The sequence below is a fragment of the Anser anser genome (genome assembly GCF_964211835.1).
Source record: "Anser anser genome assembly, chromosome: 8".
In the NCBI taxonomy this organism is placed as follows: Eukaryota; Metazoa; Chordata; class Aves; order Anseriformes; family Anatidae; genus Anser; species Anser anser.
This window is the reverse complement of record NC_139728.1, coordinates 30,309,758-30,328,947: the sequence shown is the minus strand read 5'-3', so window position 1 is coordinate 30,328,947 and position 19,190 is coordinate 30,309,758. Positions and strand designations below refer to the sequence as shown.

Here is a 19,190-nt window from a genome sequence, read left to right as displayed (position 1 = left end):
CTTCTATCCCCAGACTCCAAAAAAGAAGGAAGATACACACAAGATGGCAATGCGAGATAAACTTCAGTTCCAGACAAATTGATGTTGTTGCACAGCTGTTTCTAACAAGTATGTGTATTAACTCCACTGATCCCCTTCCACGCCCCCCTTTTTGGGGGGGAGATTATAACTGCATGTGACTCTAAGCTTCAGAGGTCATATTTACCCAGGAATCACACTCACATCTGCCAAACTTCATTTAACTCTTCCTTAATCATGGTCTAGTAACCCACGCAACCTTTAAGTTTTTAATGCCAACTGAAACATCTCTTACTAGATAAAAATCAGAATTTGGATTAAGAGCACTTCTCGTCTTACAAAAGTGCTTATTTCCCTTGAATAAAACTCTGCAAGAGGCACCACACAGGCATCTGGCTTGATACCGCTCCTGACAAAAAAGAGGCAGATGTTGTGCGGTGGGAAGCCCCGAACAAAGCCAAGATGTGTCCGAGAACTAAAAAACCGTGTCTAAAAGATGCATCCAAGAACTAAAAAACTGAGCTTTGCTGGCTTTGTGATCTGTATCTGTTAGATAGAGCGTGCAAGTAAGCCACGTGCTCAGTGAAAACCTTGGGAGAGCCTCCATGTAAAAACCCAACGGAGTACCAATATTTCTGAATCTTGGGAGCGCTTGTAACAGAAAGCTTCAGTACCTATTCTACCAACCCAACTCCTGTAAGCATCCTAAGTCTCAGAATGAACCACAGCCTTAGGCTGGGGGCCTGGCCAGGAGAGAGGTGAAACACTGAAGGTCTGGTCCTTGAGGAACGGGTCACCTCAGCACTGAGAAGGTTTTCCCAGACAGACAGCCTCCACTTCACGGCAGCAATACTAACTGCACCGAGAATAACGGGAACACCGAGGTTCTCTTCATCAACTTTGAACAAAGAGACATTAGAATGTTCCCTTTTTTCCTTTTTCAAATCACAGAAGATGTTAATTATGAAAATGTTCCCTCCCATCTGGCTGTGACGTTCCTTTAGCTATATGTGGTGCTTTAACCCCAAAGGCACAGGCTGCTGCTTTCACTCTGACTTGTTCTCTGCAGTCCTGCAAGTACAGCTCAAGGTTTACGGGCTGCTCCACAAGTTGTTCTTCCTCCTGAACAACTTGCTACAGAAATGCTAAATTTAAACAGCCCAGGCGAGGAGCTCTCTGAATTTCTGGAGCACAAACAGCTCTTTAAGGAGCAGCCTTGTGGACTCACCTCCACTGGCAGCTCAGCAGACCTGCTTTCACCTATCCCTGTCGGAACATCACCCTGGTACATATGACTTCTGTGTGTGTGTAACTTCAGGAAACTTCCAGAAATTTAGAGATTAGCTGTCTTGACAAGAAAGTAGATCATTCTATTTGACTAGTGACAGAGAGGGAACAGATCACAAACTGCCCAAGGAAGTGGTCCTTCTCCCTCTCCTAGATCTTCATCTTGTACACATGAAATTTCTCCTCATGGTCATCCAGAAGCACATTCTCACCCACCCAATCAATCTTTCATTTATGCTATTATTATTCATATATTAAATAAATAAACCAGAATATAAACTTATTCATATCCCAGGGATTCTTCACAACGTCAATATCCTATTTCCAGTGAATCTACCCAAGGTTAGATTACATTTCATCAAATGCACTTAAAAAACAGGCTGTTTTTCAGTTCTTGAACACACAGGAGTCACCCAGCCTGTTTCAGTCCTACCTAAAACAAATCTTTTCAGAAGATTTTCAGAGTATTCTCACTTGACACAAACCTACAAACACAATTTACCTGGAAGAATGGACTGTGTGACTGATGGTAACGACATAGCCTGCGCCTCCAACATCCAAGTAGGGACCAGTGAAGGTAATTAGTCCTGGATTAGCCACTGCATGCAAGTACCTAAGGGGAGCCAAAAGAAACATTTGCAATTAGTGAAAAACAGTTACTTTAAAAACTTTAAGGCAGTATCCTAGATTTTGCAGAAACACAGACAAGCATTGAATTCTGCACACTGTGAACAACGTGCTGCCAAATTAATGCTTCTTAATATTAACCAAGTACTTAAGCATGACGAGGACCCAGATGTAAAAGAGACTAGCTCAATAAATGGTTCCTCAGTAGACACAACTGCATTTAAAAAAAATAAATCAATTTACTTGTGCATAGAATATGTGTAATGTCATTTTGGACATTTTTCTCCCACAATAACGCATGATGCGGTGTCAGTGGAGTCTCAGACTCTCAAAGGAAATACAATCAAAATCGTGACATCGCAAACAGAGGGGAAAGTACATCCTACCGGCAGAATTCACACATGAAAATCTGGAAAGATGTCAGAAAGCAGTAACAAATCACAATCTTTTAAAACTTATTGTCAATGTAAAATAATCCACAACCTTGTCAAATATCTTCCTACTGCCACAAGAAAATTTCTAAAACATTCTAACTGTTGGAAACGCTTTTATGCATGAAGAAGCTATCACCTGGCTTTTTTCTGCCCCACTGTACTAGCTTGCAAGTTTGTGCTGCTCTGTGCAAGCAGCTGAGCCAACTTGTACTTTATTACTGTTTTGCTTGCATCTTCTTCCCAAAACACTAACGTTTGGCCCTATTTAAAAACAAGACACTATCTGATGCTGCATGTGGAGACTTAAAAACGTGGTTTGAGGAAATCAGTGAAGTATGAAAGCAAAAAAACAAAAACAACAAAAAAAAACAACCAATAATAAAAACAATAAGAAAGGCCTTTAAAATGGAAACCAGGGATTGTAAAGGTACAGTCGGCTCATTTACAACATGAATGCACCCCATTTATCTCGCTACAAAAGAAGAGCAATATTCCACTATCTTATTTGTCAGTAAAACCATAAGCAACAACAAAGAGGAAGAAAACCTAAAGAAAAGGTAATCAAGAACTACGGTAATGATCTTTCAGGGGAAACGTGGGTCAGGAGAGCTCCAGCTTGGCGATGCCAGGAGCATTCAGAGCCCCCCCCGGACAGCTGGAGGGCCGGGAGCCAGGCTCAGCTCGTGCCTCGCAGCCTTTCATGGGCTTGCTCCGAGTCACAGTGCGGCAGCACCTGGCTGGCTGCTTTCAACAAAGCGCACGTCAAAACACACTCCAGACGGCTCTCATGTCTCAGGCTCTCATTTGTAATGTATACAAATATTTTCCCAAATCAAATGCTAGTGCATAATTAATAGCTCGCAGCCAAGCCAGCAAATTCCTATTTTGAAGCAGTGAAGAACCCGCTGTACACAAACAAACAAGATGACTAAAATATTCACAACCAAAAATGGCACGAGGAGCTGAAAAGACTTCTGAGGGCTGAATTAGCTAATCCCTAAAGGGGATGCTCATTTTCTGAATATTTATATTCCCATCTGCTATAGCAGGGATATGAAACAAATGATCCTTTAAAATAAAATGGTTTGAAATTAGAACCAATAAAGGTTTTAATTAGCTGCATTTAAGCACCTTTTACCCACGATGAAAACATTTCTAGTTAAATAGTTCACAGCTGACCGTAACAAACCCAGACTATGCAATCGATACCAAATATTTTTCTTTATTGCCCTCCCAGATTATCCGAAGCTTTGATAACAGGACCCTAAAACTCACCATTGTCTCCTGGTGGGATCAAATGCTTTGTCCATGAGGGAACCGGGGTAAATTCGGAGCACCCCATTGGGGGTTGCTATGTAACGGCGCACAATATAACTGTTCAGGCTACTCATTTCCATTTGTGTCATCCATTCATCTGTGACGTGACTGGTAGCCATTACTTCATTTCTGACAGAGAACTGCAAAACAAAGGCAGACCTAGCAGGGTTCCTCTAAGACTTGCATGAAAAGATAATAAGCTGCTCGCGGGGTTTCCTAAAGCGCGATCAGAGATCATCTAAACTCAATTACTTGTTTAAAGTCTTCTCACATCAGACGGATCTGGCACATTCCGAGCAAAGGAAAAACTTATTATAATGAAATATCGTTGTCGTTATCTCTGTGGCTTTCAGCACTTGCGTTTTTAATTCAGGTAAATAAAAATGCTGCTTTGCTCGCAGAAAGAAATAGTTTTCTCATTTATATGCCTAGAAAACACAAAGGTAATTTCAACTAACAATTTTCTGCAGCTTTATTTTTCCTCACATTCATTTCAATAGCTGCTTATCAACTTTTTTCCACCTCTTGGGGAAGGATGCCCTCCCCTTCCTCTCTCTGCTCCTGTGGGCCTTGAGGCCCATGGCCGTCTCTCCAGGCATGGAGATACCACTCTAAACCACAATGCCACTTCAGAGCCCTGCGAGCACCAGGAAATAAATGTTTCAGGTAGTCCCCTCTGGGATGAATGTTGTACAATCCAGCAGGTCGAGTCAGAAGCCCTGGATGGGAGGAAAGCAGGGACAGAAGAGTGGCCAACACCAAGGACATACCTTAAGGCCAGGGTTAGCAATCAGACGCGTGTTGTCGCTGAGGTACGCCGTGTAATGTTCCACCATCCGCTTTGTCTCGGGCTGGCTGAGATGTTCGTAAGGAGAAGAGAAGCTGCCCGCAGAGAGCATTACCGTAGGGCTTTCTAAAAAGAGCAAAATAGTAAAAAAAGTTAAGGACAGTGAATTGGACGTATTGCATTGTAAATACATTCATATCATGAAAGGGCTTCTGATGTTGGTGTCCTATCTGAGGATATATGGAAGGAATTACACCAGCGTGCTCTTTACTCCAGTTTGCTCCTCCACTCTCCCACACGTCAGCAGGAAAAGTACACAGCTTTTTGGGGTAATGAATGGGCTGTGAGTGCGGTGAGGAAGTGTGAAGCTCTCCACCCAAACCAGGACACTTATGAGCACAGCTTGTCTCCCTAGGCCCTGTCAAAACTCACTTTGCACAAACATTTCTACAGCGCTGGATACAGTTTTTGACAAAGTACCGATCTCACAGTCATCTAGGCACAGCTCTGGCCCATTGGGCTACGCTGCTTCCAGAATGTAGACAACATATTCTTTGCTTCTGGCAATAGCCTTAATTGAAGAGAAAAAAAAAGTTAATACCAGCTCACTGCATCGGATCTGCTATGCTGCTACCCATACACCTGAAAGGAGATCTTAATGAAAACAAAGAAATGGCTAAATGGGATTTTGGCCATTCAGGACAGTGTAAAGGTGTACAGCAAGGGAAGCCAATACTGGGAAAACAGGCTGGCAGCAGTGGAGTAATTTAATGTCTTACCGTAACATGAATAGAGTTGTGAAGTTTAAAAAAAAAAAAGCAGATATTGAAAAAAGGGAAGCCACTGAAGAGTCAGAGATGGAAACGCTCAAAAGGAAACAGAGGAGTAGTGCAACAGCTGGAGGAACCCAACAGTTGTCCTGCATTTACTCAGCGCTACGAAAGCATGGCCCAATGTCAACTATCTGCTTTCGTAAACCCCAAAATGCCACATAAAACAGGCTAAGAATGGAGAGAATGATGCAGCGTCATATGGCAAGTCATATGAAATGCTAAGGGACTTCGACTCTCACACAAGGCAGTGGAGAACATAAATCACAACACAAACTCCCAATTCTGAAGCCAGCTCTCGACCCAACAGACCACGCTAAACGCTCACAAACTACCTTTCTTGTTTCAAACACAGAAGTGACAAAATTAATCCATTTACTCTGATCTCTGTGTGTTATTTGGTAGACTTTAGTGCCCTTGTTCTCAAAGTCTAAACAATTTCTGAATTGTTGGTTTTTGAAAAAAACTACAGGAGTTGGTTTCCCTTAAGAAAAAAAGATTTTGCGATAAGAAGAAATTATTTCTCCATGTTAAGGCTGGCTATGGCAGAGGAAGACACAAGAGGAGCCTTCAGTTCTAGACAATGAACAATCAGAGAATTACAAATACAGAGGAGGGAGCTTACTGATAAATATATAGCTGGCAGGGTTGATTGTCAGAACAGACCAGCAAGTAATTTTTCATTGTACATAACTGCAATACCAGACAGCTTTTTCTTTTTAAAAGAAAAATCATGATGATGGTACAGGGCTGAAGGTTGAGAACAACATCTTTTCTGAATATTTGACCCATGTAACCCAATTCTCAGTGTGCAGTGGTCTCCAGAAGAAAATATTAACTGGAGTAAGTGAAGCGATCTGCTTTTATTCACATTCCTCTAAAACACATCAGTGTACATCCAGCAACCATATGTACTGCAGTCATAACTTATGAACTTCTATTATAGTCCTTCATCTGCTTCCCAGACCAAATATTCTGATATGACTACATTTTGCTTTGCATGAGGTTTTTCCACTTGTCAGCTTAGTACTGTGGTTTTTGGATGTTCTCCATTTATATCTTGTCTTTCTGGATAGAAGACAATCAAGACTAGGCACCACATTAAAGAAAGAAAGAAAAAAAACCACTATTTTAAACAATTGACAGTGATTTCTATAGGTTTGTCAAATTCCTCCATTACTCCTCCAGTCTAATCTCACTTCACTGTTTGTGGCACTGCATTATTGCTAAGAAAACATCACTACTGTCTCTCTAATCCATCATAAGACCTTAAAACCTACAAACAAAAACAGTTAATGCAGAACTTCTTATAAAATAGCACAGATTTTAGCAAAAACACCAAGATTAAGATTTAAATGTAAATGTTAGCAATTTATATAGATATATAAAAGGTATATGTTCTTAGGATGTATTATGTGCCAATAAACCGCTTTACAGCCAAGAGAACAGCAGTTAGTTTTAAGCTTGGTGCGACATCTTTCACTCTCCCCACTCCACTTTCTGGGAACTTGATCAAGCAGGACTGACAGTGTAGTTACCTCCTGCTCGGATGAGCAGTCCCACTGCATTCACCCACACACGTGCTCTCCAATGAGCAAGTTAGCTGTGATCATTGAAGAGCAAAAAAGCCACGTAAGGCTGATTTTCTAATCAGCCTTGGAGGAGAAAAAAGTCTCTCCAGAGGACAGTATTTCCAGCATTTTGTGAGAAGAGATTTACTTTCTGCTGCCCCGCTCCCCAGCAGCATCACGACGTCAAGAAGGACTACGAGAGCTTTACCTAAGGTTGCCAGCTGCTTGAAGTGCAGGCAGGCGTTGGGCTGGCCCAGCAGATCCAGTCGATGATACAGGAGCTTGCTGCTGGGGACAGTGTTGAGATTCTTAAGCTGCTTAACGGGTATTTCTGGTTGTATCACCACGACACACAGAATAAAGGAGGTGTCCTGGACCTGCAAAACACAGACAAGTCAGTAATACCTTCCCCTCCACTGCCTAGACAGCAGTGATTTCTAACACCGGGTCATGGATACTTATTGAAGGGTCATTAACAGAGAGGCTCCAAGCTCACATGATAAAAACACACTGGTATTCGCATTAGGAAGAATACTGGCAACTTAACTCCAGAGAATAACATTTTATCATTGCCACACTTAATTGTGTGCTGCATGTGCCACACGCTTTCATGGTTTGCATATCTATCTATATTTTTTTAAGCACCCTCTAGTACTTCAGACTAGCAAAACTTGGAGCTGCCCAGCTGCCCTGTATGGGTGTTTGATATTTAATGTGGCATTACAACATTAGACAACCTCTTCTGCGAATTTCTGTTACCCAATGACAGGTTTAATCTCTTAAAGTTGCTCAGCTTAATCTTTAAAGTTTTATTTAACTTAATACTGTGAAATGATCCACAGGCACCCTCTTAAGCTTGCTGGCACATAGAAGCAGCCAATTATTTCTGGCATCAGTAAAAGTCACCTGGATTAAATTTAATTTTAGGTTCCATTTTAACCCCAAGGTCAAGATTAGTGTTCAGATATGTTCAAAAACTGAACTGAAGAAATGAAGACGGCTGTTAGAAGCTCTGTTAAAGCTCTTACAACTGGTAACATAGCCTGTTGCATATACATTGTACTCAGCTTCAAGGAAAGCTGTTATATAACTAATGTTAATAAGAAAAGTGTTAAATTACAGCAAACATCATTAACGGCTTCTGATATAATTCTGCAATGAGATAGTATCAGAATGAGAAGCTGACATTTTCCCTATTAAATTAATTAATGAATAACACCACTCTGCTCCAAACATAACAACAGTAATAAACAAAAGAATGACTTAACGCCATACAGTGCCTCAGCCCTGTTTTTGTACTTGGCCTCCTTACACATCACTCAGCACGCAGTATGCTCTTCAGCCCCGCACAGATTTACTTCCATTGGGAACGCAGGGCACAGTCACCCTGTAACTGTACATCACGTCTTAGGAAATGGGTGCCGTCATGGAGAAAGAGCACACACATGTCCATACAGACATGTCTCTAAAGTTTACATGGTAACAAACGTGAAACTGTAATTTCACTCATTCTTTACTAAAAAAACAAATTCATGCAGTTTGAGTAACTGAAACCTTTCATGCCTCAACAGTAACGTTTCGTGCTTCACTATATTCAATATGTTAATCTACTCTTCAATACTTTAACTTACTTGATGCCAACATGCAACAGTGTCACTTTAAGCACTTACCATTTTCCAGGCATAGCTGACATTGTAGGCTTCTTTCCCAATTTCTCTCAGTTTGTTTACATGCCAAGACAGTGAGGAGTTCACAGGAACCGTAATGATCTGACTGCCCAGGGGAATGCTACATTGGCAAAAACAACATCCAACGCTTTATTAAACACAGAGAAAGCTCCTAAGCAGTATGCTTATAAAACATATCACAAGATATGAAGAGGTCAACTGTTACCTGTCTTCAATGAACAGAAAGATTGTTTGCTGAAAGTGTACTTGTGTACCACCACATTTTGAGTCAAATCTGTCTTTTCCAACAAAAGAAAAAAGAAGCCTTTCAATTTCTGTTCTGTACATTCATATAGCACATGACCACAACTCATCTTTTCCTGGCACACTATTAATACTGGAATGGTCCTCATTTAGTATCACTTTAAATTTAAACTAGGAAAGGCAAGGCAGACTTGAAATTAGATGTAATTTCCAGAATCAGCAAGGTTTACATTTACATATATCGTGTTGTATCTTTGTCTATGCTTCCTGGCAAGAAATGTTGAATTTCATGCCTGAAGACGAGAACTAGTCTACTTTAGCAACATGCCAGTTCTTAAGAAGGAAGTGAAGTATAAGATTTGCAATGTTGGTCATAAAAGTGAAATTTCTCCAAAGTCTATCAGACATAGAGGGAAAGAAGGTGAAGGAAGTTCACCCCCTCAAAAAAAAAAATTCTTACACGATTAAGACTAGGAGATACCCAATTACAGCTGTAAGCACAGTAATGCAAGGTAACGGACACAATGAAAGTCCTGTATTAATGATCATGTTAATGAGAATTCATTTACTCATTTGGATTTGCATTCCGGATCGCTTACCTCAGGATGTTCTGCCGCACCAGCTCAAATTTCGGAATGTTCTCATAATGTATAATATCTGTGTGGAGCGGTGGCTCAGACAGCAGGTAGGGCCTGGTGAGGGATGGGTGCATCAGAGTGTATCCTAAAAAATAAAGACAAAGACATGCACTAAATGCATTAAGATAACGAAGCCCAGAATGAATGTTTATAGGGAAAAAAGAAAAACAATACAGTAACTACATACAGGTGCTGCTCAAATTGTACATATTAATAGAAGTGAACAAGCAATATTATCATCAAAGAAGTTGCAAAGCAAAAACTACTGAAGTTGCCAACAAAAGACAGCTCAAAGAACCAAGCAATAAAAAACAATTTGGGAGCAGAAGAAAACAGTTGACAAAGGTATGCACCAGTTTTGCCTTTTGCCCTACACACAGGAACACGTAACAACAATTTCAGCAGCAATAAACATTTCCACATCAAAACTCCAATACTGAAATTTCGTGTCATGAATCCACCTACAGCCTCTAGCTGGCTGGCAACTCTCATGCAAAACTAACCAAACACCACACAATCCTCTAATAAACATTACCATTCAATATTTATAGACAATTTAGATACATGAGAATTAAGCATTTACTTTTCATAGCTAATGACCTCAGTGGGAGTAAGATTATTTTAACCAAAAAGTTACCTTTGTTATCGATGAGAAACGTGTAGGAACCCAAGGAGTCCTGGTAATAGGTGACATCTTCCAAGATATATGCAAGATTAACATCTACTCCAACAATCCCCAGCAGCAGGTTTCCAAAGTAACATGGTTTACTTACAGTCATTATCAGGCCTTAGAATGATAGAAATAACAGAAAAACATCAGCAATCTCCAGTTAATTTCTGGCAGAGGTAACAGCATGTGCTTTATCATTTCAAAATGTTATGCAGTTAAATTTCATACAGTATTACATGCTGAAATATGGGAAAAAATGGTGTACCTATGGGGAAGCTGAGCAGGTCATCTGTTGTGTCTGGCTGTTTTTAGCTACTCTCACCAGTTATTTTTTGTTGCTGATAGTGACCTAAGGTACATTTAATCAATTTATTAAAATACACAGAACATGTAATGTTTTGGGTTTGTTGATTTTTTTTTTTCAGCCTACAAATGAATGCCTTACAAATAAGAATCATTCACATGAAAAGCCAAGATACTATTTTGTTCCTTCAATGCTATCATTTAAGGCAACTGCAAAAAAGGAGGAAGGAGGAAGGGAGACAGAGAATTCACACCTGTAAAGCAACAACAGGGATGAATTATTGCTCATCTAATTGCATATTCAGAATATTAAACCTCCTCTGCTTAACTAAATCCCAATATAGACACTGTACTGGGTATTATACCTGTAATTACACGATCGTTTGAGAAGCATCTCTTGTGCCTGAGGTAGGAACTTTAGGTAATACCTTACTGCTCCTACTTTCTGTGCCATTGCTATTTAGAAACTCTTCCTTCGAACCAATCTACAATTTATTTGCATGCATAAATACTGAAGCGTACTTAAAAGCTTATGTAAGCAAAACTTTCTCTGTTGCACCATTTCTAATCCTTCTGATGCTCACATTTTCCATTATACTTGGATATGGCTTTGTGAGAGAGTAATAATAAAGCTTAATTACAGAGGTTAGGAAACACGGCAAGAAACAAGCATTCTGACTCAGAGCAGATTTACTCGGGAATGGTCTTAAATTTTTTTGGGACTCAAAACCTAAACTCAGGCGCCTTTGAAAACCATTCAACATAACCCCTAACTACTAGGTAATAGCCAACACTAAGAATATGCAAAGTCTTGAATGAACACATACAGAATTTGTACATTGTCATAGCAATATAAAATCACCAGTGTGATCTCCTTACATCATCGTCATGTCTTTCACCTCTCTTTACAGAAAGTCCTAGAGATATGTCAGGTGAGCTACCCAAGGCCAAGCAGGGGTAAACCCTACAGCTCTGACCTCTCAGGTACATACACTGATAGCCATCACTGACATCCATCAATGCCTACACCTTGATTCTCTCCATTATCTGGCTGTAGGAGTGAAATCAGATGAAGTTGAACACACTGTGTTTGGTAACGTGGCATCGAGTTTTAAGGTAAAAGGGCAGATCCACACACCTTCCACCATGTCAACACAAATTAGCCACTGATGGGAGAACCAGGCTGCAGACATCCGCTGCACTAATGTATTCTTCAGGATGCAATCACAGTCTAGGGAAAAACTGACAGCAGGCTTCCACTAAATTCGATGTATGCCTTGCTGCCAGACTGCTCGGGGCCACGGACAGCTGGCTGTCAGGGCAGCCCAGCTCTGCTGAAGCTAGAGGAAGAGCTAAGGACAGCACATTTTGGACAGCATTTAATAATCTCTTTATGCCATTGTTAAGCTGGTTGCCTTCCCTCTCTTGCCAGGGGTCTGACTGCCAGTGCCTGGCATCTCCATCTTCACAGACAGGACAGAAAAAAGGAAATTGCAGCAGCAACGATGGCTCAAAAGTCATGTTCATGGCTCCAGAGCAGAGGAGGAAAGGGAGGCTCAGGTGATGATAAGTTTTCTCTCTTCCACTGTGGGAAACTATGCAATCCTCTGAGTCTACTGTAAGACCTCAAGCCATATGCAAGTACTGAAATAATGAACCCTGCAATGGTGCAGCATGGTTGTGGGCGTCACTTCAACGTGACACGATTGCTTTGCTCAATTAGAAAGAATTTCTCTCCACAGATTAAATTCAGGGATGCTATATATATATATATATATATATATATATATATATATTCACATACATGAGAACAAATTCACCCCTGAGAATCCAACCTAAATCTATCTACCTCCATGTCCCATTACCCCTTTTTTCATAACTAGATTTTCTGCAGATAAAAAGCCTATGGGCATGAAAGGCTAATTTTACATCTGCCTTGGAAACATGCCCAGAAGCATCACCTTACAAGACTACAGCATATTTGGGAATACGTAAGCAAAAGGGAACCTAATCTCTTAGATTTTTATACCCAGTTTCAATGTAAGCACTTACCATCTCCCATTTCATCCGAGAAAGGCAGACTGAAGACTGCCTCATCTATCATTCGGTTCGGGAGGTTGGTATAGAATCGGCCAACTGTAGTTTCCAGGTTACTCAGCTGGTTTAGGACCATCATGCTGCCCTTGATCACCGGCAGGGCTGTTCGATCCGGCACCCCGTACTTCACCGAGTTCTGCTCTGCCAAGTCTCGCAGGAAGGCCAGTTCTTTCAAACCTGTCACTCCCTCTGAAACCAAGAAATATAAGGAAGGAGATAAAAGAAGCTTACTGTCCATCAAGAATTGTGCATCCTACTCTAAAGCGCCATAAATACAAGCAAGTAATTAGCTAGTACAAAATGTAACAAGGTTACTTCTCACATACTCTGACATACAGCACACAAAAATTCAACACGCTGTTCATACCACCACTTTAAACAAAGATTTCTTTTAACAAAGACTTATGTGACCTATAAATCCACAGGACGGCTCTTTGTTCTCCACTGGTGGCTAGTCCACGTAAAGAACCCGGAGCATATTATACGCCCCTGGAGATAACAGGCTTTGTTCTTTAGCTTAAACATTAAAGCCTCACGTTTTACATAAGTCCCAGGCTCAATTCCTGCAAGCAAATCAAAGACTTTTGTACATATTAGGACTCAAATGATTATTTAAACGTACAGTAAAATGATATATTAGCTTAAGCATTAGTTTCCTTGGCTAGAGTCTGTGTGCCATTTTCAGTAATGCAACATGTAGCCTACTTAGTGAAGAGCTTTGCTGGAAAACGGAGGAAGCCAAACTGAGCGGGTGATCTTCATATTTATCTTCACTCTCAAGTTAGGTCCTAAGTTATCAAAACACTTCAGGTTGTTTGATGTTACATTCATGCTCACTGGCTAACAGCTCCAATGTAAGTCACATGTATGCTCATTTTGTGGGAGCAAGAAACACTGGCAACGCCAGGAAGGTTTACAGTTGCAATAGTTATCAAATTTAATTCAGTCTGATTACCACTAGACATTCTAGGCAAAAATCTTTTGTATCCTGAGCAGCTGCACTTTGATATACAAGCATATAGTGGCACAGGGTTTTATACATTAAAGAGGCAACATCTGGATATGGCCTGGGGATTACACGGACCAAAATCCATTAACAAACTGCTCCCAACAGGGCGTGGAATTACACTCGGATGAGCTTAATAAACTGGCTGTGCTATGAAAGGGAATTTCCATCCACTGGAAGGAGAACATTTCTCACCATTCATAAGCGCGTAAGTGAGAATCATTACTGAGTTGTTGAGAAAACTATTTTCTTCGTTGATGACGCGTAGAGTAGCCTTTTTATCATCTTCTGAGGAATCTTTCGATGTGATCCCAGCCGAGAGATAAATTATGACCATATCAGTATCTAAAACGGATATAGCAGAAGGTGCATTAGAGTTTTAACTCAGTAAAGTATTGTGGTAAGAGTCCTTACATCTGTTTGCAAATATATACTGCCAACAGCTTCATTTGTAAGATCCACAGGAATCTACAGTGTATAAACATGCTGGAGCCTTATGAATTACATCTTTCGTTATTAAATGTCCATTCACACCATTTAGCAAACCCCTGGTTGGTTTGGTGCCTCCCAGCTACCCAGAAGGAACACTGATGGGGTTTGCAGAGCAGACCCCACCGACACAGTCTGGCCTGGCTGCAACGAGGCAGGAGCACAAAGCGTGCTGCAGAGGTTTTTGTGACTCCGTGGACAGGACTTAACAAAAGCAAAAAGCCCGCAAGTTTCACCTGCTGAGCCCTGCTCTTCTCGTGCACTTCTGCAGAGCTGTGTGCCTTGCAGGACAGCATCTGAGCGTTTCCTACAAGAGAAGTGCGTGGTGCTGTCCTGGCTGTGGCTGCTGCCCGCCCCATGCAGGGGTCCAGCACCGCTGCTGCTGGGCCCCCACCCTGCACTGGCACAGCGCTGCTGCTCTTCAGCCACCGACAGGCAGCGCGGGAGCTGAGGATGCCAGGGGACGAAGGGCACCTTACCTTTCCCGCGGTGTAGGTCAGAGCGTAATGCCTGAGAAGCGCAACGCAACGCGCAGCCCTTCATCTCCGGCTCACTTTGCATGAAGCTGAACACGTTTTTCAAGCCGAGTATGTTCCATGCGAACGGCCTGCCTCAAAGCCTTTGAACATGCAAATCCCGGTCTTTGCTTACACGCAATCTGATTTCATCATCTCAGTGTTAGAAGTGTTTTATGCATATAATTAAGACACTTGTAGTGATCATGCAACACCACATAATCTGAAGCACGAGGCTTGTTGGTTGCATGCCAACTTTGTTGTCCCATCTGTTATCTCTTATTTTTTAAATAGTTATGAATATTGACCTGTGTATTTTGTCCTCCTGACTTGAGAAGACCTTCAGCCAGAACTGGGTTATGAAACAAACGAGTATGAGGAGCTGTTTATTTGCGGGGAATTTCTGCTGTATTTTTTAAGAAGCTAAAGCTAGAAATAAAAGCAAAGCCAGATATTAATACAGCTTTAGCTGTATTTAAGGAAAACCATTCATCTGTTTCCCAGACTACAGCACAGATATTTTATATCGCAGCCTGGGCACGGTGCTTTTAACACTTCTTTAACATATATGTTTGATTTAACATATCTATCTGTGTGTATACACACGCACATATAGACAGACTACCTATTTGCCTAGAGTTTTCAAGGAGTGTTGGCTCTCAGGGACAGCATTTTCTTACACTTTGGGATGAAGGTCTGCTGAGCAGGACTGCAGTAGGAACTGGCACAAGGCAGGAAATTCTGACGTGTTCAGCAGCACAATTCCTCCATCACATACCAGTAGTTCCCTTCTAATTTTTCCAATGCAAATTCAATAGCAAGGTTGTATCTCAATAGCTTCCCTGACGCACCCACACATTGTTCTTCAGGAACAGGATGTTAGAAAATTAACATTCAAATGAATAATGCTTTTTCTAGCTTTATTTTATGTTTTCGAAGATAAAAAGATTATTTATAAGAAAACGAATCATGGTTTATAAACATCCTCTTCTCAAATCTATTGTGTCTCACCCTACGAATTCTGAAGCTTGCTACATTCATATTAGATCTTCAAAGATCTTTTACTTAGAGAAAACCAAAATCCATAGTATTTACCTTGTGTTTTAATTTTACATACTTCTGCTCCCAAATAATTGTTCTAAATGAAACCTAGTAAAAATGTGTTCTTCCACATTAGTGAAGAGGACGCCAAAACCTTCTCATCCTAATACACAAACAATGCCAAGCAGAAAGGTACGTAGGAGGATGTTGTAAGATTCACAGACAATGTTCTTGGAATAACTACCCATGACTAATACGTCTTATCCCAGCCAGCTTCAGCAGCCATAGATTTTTTTTTCTCTCTAGAAAGTTGCACCCCTTTCATCATTTTGCCAGAGGATGGTAAAAACCTGCCCTTGACAACCCTGTCTTTCAGCTAAGCAATGTACAGACAGATAAATGCTTCACTTTATCTATGGCCTAAAGCTCAGAAGTTGAATGAACCTTTAATAGCAAAAGCACCATTTTATAAACTGAGGGAAAGTGACCCGAAATAGGAGCACATTTCCTTAGTCTTTCAAAAGCACTTTCATCCCTGGGGTTTTCTTTTTAACCTTCTTCCGTTCTGTACAGCAATATGAGCTGCTGCCCTCCAGGACAATGAAAAATTTGCAATCGTCTGAGCAGGCCCAGGCCCAGGCTATGGGATCTGCGTTACATAAACAAATTGGCTAAAATGACAGCGATGAGGCTGCCCCCTCCACCCTGCCACGGCCCGACAGTGCTACTTGACTCCCGCGAGCACTCGAGCACAGCCTTAAGAGCTGCCTTTCCTTGGCTTCCTGGTAAGCAAGCGTGCCACTCGATTTCACATCCACCTTTTCCACATCTTTCACCACGTCCCCATTACAAAAAAACATACAAAATAAAACAGTTTGGGGAATGGGAAGGAGAAAGCCCATTATGCATACACCAAACTTCAGGAGGATATTAGATGAAGAAAAAATTTGGCCAGGCCAACCTCAGATTCCATAAAATATCATCCATAACTGGTATTCTGAAAACACCCTTTTCCCTGAGAAGTAAGGACCACATCCTAGGATTCCAGTAAGGGAATTACCCGCATGCATACATTTTAGCAATATGCCAGTGAACCTGCAGCAACAGCAATTTCCATTGAAAGGACCCCTGCATACCTCTGGGACATAATTCTGTTATCAGCAATGCACTCCTGCAATTTCATATTATAGCTTAAATGAGAGGAAAGTCAGCAAGTAGAATAACTTTAAAAGGAATGGCGACATTCAACAGCCATTTGTGAAGATTTCAGATCAAGTAAATGCTATTTAATAAAAGCCATGAGTTTTTTTGGGTGGGGGGTGGATATTCCAGACACTACATTCCTTTGGCCTCTGTCAAAGTGAGAATCTCAAAAAAATATAACTGCAAGCCTCAGAAATAATCAGGATTACACAACAAGAGACTTACTTCCTTGGATTTTCGTGCCATTGTTTGTATTTCGTATCAACTGGAAAGCCTTTTGAAATCCTACTGCATGCTGTGTAGGGCTGTCAGATGACTTTATACTGCTAACGAAGGTGGACATCTTCCTTTTTGTCTCACTAGTGGCAGGAGACAGAAACGTCTTATAGCACTGATCCAGCGAGCAGGTTCTTACTGTGTCTGCCACGGTTAACACAGAGATCTTAAAAGAGAAGAAACTATATTGGATTACCTTACCATTTATAATTCCTTACATACCAATATAGAAAACACAATGATAAGCCAACTGAAGAGATTTGGTGGATTTAAATTCGATTGTTAAGAAATAAATGCTTGAGGCATAAATCCATCAAATTTGAAAAGGATTAGACTTATGGTGATTTCAAGAAAAAGAGACTTCGGTCTTTGTTTCTCAGATGAAGTCAGCTCTGCTCTGTTCAGGGCACAAACCTAAGCAGACTGGAGATATCTGAAAACAAAATCAGTGGAGAGCATTTCCAGGAAATCCTTGGGTGTCTATAGAAATGTGGAGGGTGCACAGAAAATGAAAAAAAGAAAACCCTCTACAGAATTTTCACAGAAGTGTTATGATTTTTTTAAAATGTTTTAATCAAAGCGACCCAAATCTACCATCCATTTTTATCCTGTAAATAAGTTAAGGCATGTAGTGGTAACACTTGCATTAATATACATACAACATACCAATCTAATTAAATGAGTGGCATACTTTATTCTAAATTATGACTGATGCAAGAAAGTCACAGAATAAAGCAGCAATTATTTACTCGTTTAACAGGTTCCGTAACCACTGAGCTACTGACCAAGTAATCTCTCTCTCAAATGCATTTTCTTCATTACAGGTCTGTATTCAGACAAATATGTTTGACACTTAAATTTAAGTACTATTAATTCTGGTTAACTGTAAGCATTATTATACTGCATTAAAACTCTCTAAAAGCAAAGAAGTTAGAGGTGTTTTTTCTATACTATTTACTTAAGGCAAAGATTGTAACCAGTAATTCTTCAGTGTAATTTGACTAAAACTCCCTTCCAACTAGGAAAACAAGCAGCAAGAACAAGCAAGGTCCCACTAACAGAGAATTACTGAAAGTGGAGACAAAACTGGGGACTGCTTGTGGACTTGTAGAAGCACCTTTTGTGCCCGTGTTGTAATTCCTACTTCAAAAAAAAAGATGGGTTAAGTGACTTTCTCAATGTCAAGTTGAATGTATATGGCAGAACAAGAAATACAATACAGATTTCTTGGCCCTCTGCTTTATCCTTTTCTTGCTGGTATCACGGCTGTCTGGGAATCTTCCAAACACTAATTACATTTCAGATCGCTCCAGTATAAAAGCAGAATAAATCATTTCCATTTTCCCAGGCAAGAGGACAGCTTCAGAGGCAAAATGAGTCACTCAAAGCAACACTTCAGTCGTCAAGCTCCGAGCATGGTTCCAATTGCCTACTGAATCTCACTGCTGACCATCACCTAAAGTCTCTGCCAAGATCGATAACCTTTAAGGATTATTCAGAAACAAGATTTTGCCTTAAATCAGTGGATTTCATTTTTTTCAGCCTCTGGATCCCCAAATGCTTCCTCCACAGTAACACGGGCTTCCAAAAGTGAGTTTGATTCTTCATCACCCATGAGAAGCAGACCACAGATCTCCATGAATCCATGGACCACAAGTTAAAAACACTGCTTGGGCTGAAAACATCAAGCATGGCTGAAACCAGCAGAACCATGGTCATCACTTACAGAAAGCTCACCTTATCGTGTTCATCTATAGAGCTCAGAATAACCTGAGCAGCATCTTTGGCGATCTGAAGCTGTGTCTCAGTGACCGAAGCCCCGTGGTCCACAATGACGACGATATGCTTGGACTGAGGTCGGACAGTAGAAACGTAGACGGGCCTGCAGGAGAACGGGACGCAAAGCACTGCCGTGAGTCATCATTTCCACTAAGATGTTTACAAGTGAAAATAGTCAAGAACTAAAAACAAAAACAGCCCCACGTAGAAACAATAACTTACAAAAGGAATTTCTGATTTTATAGAACTTCTACCAGGAAAGACCAGCTGGGAATCCAGACCTAAAGAAAAGGCCCTTGCTTTCACTCCCTCTGACTTTAACCCAAGTCAGGTGTCAGATCCTTCTCCCTCTAGCACAGCAGCTGCTTCCA

At 40.9% G+C, this 19,190-nt stretch overlaps 1 protein-coding gene across 2 annotated transcripts in view; it reads right to left on the bottom strand.

Moving 5' to 3' along the window:
- The window catches only part of CACHD1 (cache domain containing 1), a 111,464-nt gene that overhangs the window by 14,206 nt on the left and 78,068 nt on the right, over positions 1-19,190 (bottom strand). For both annotated transcript variants that reach the window (XM_083845687.1, XM_083845688.1), the window contains exons 6-16: positions 18,778-18,922; positions 16,990-17,206; positions 13,712-13,861; positions 12,466-12,699; positions 10,078-10,227; positions 9,402-9,525; positions 8,542-8,659; positions 7,080-7,248; positions 4,454-4,596; positions 3,642-3,823; positions 1,808-1,918 (exon numbers count right to left, since the gene is read on the bottom strand). In XM_083845687.1, coding sequence (XP_083701813.1) covers positions 1,808-1,918; positions 3,642-3,823; positions 4,454-4,596; positions 7,080-7,248; positions 8,542-8,659; positions 9,402-9,525; positions 10,078-10,227; positions 12,466-12,699; positions 13,712-13,861; positions 16,990-17,206; positions 18,778-18,922 — 1,743 coding nt within the window. The remainder of the gene's footprint in view (positions 1-1,807; positions 1,919-3,641; positions 3,824-4,453; positions 4,597-7,079; positions 7,249-8,541; positions 8,660-9,401; positions 9,526-10,077; positions 10,228-12,465; positions 12,700-13,711; positions 13,862-16,989; positions 17,207-18,777; positions 18,923-19,190) is intronic.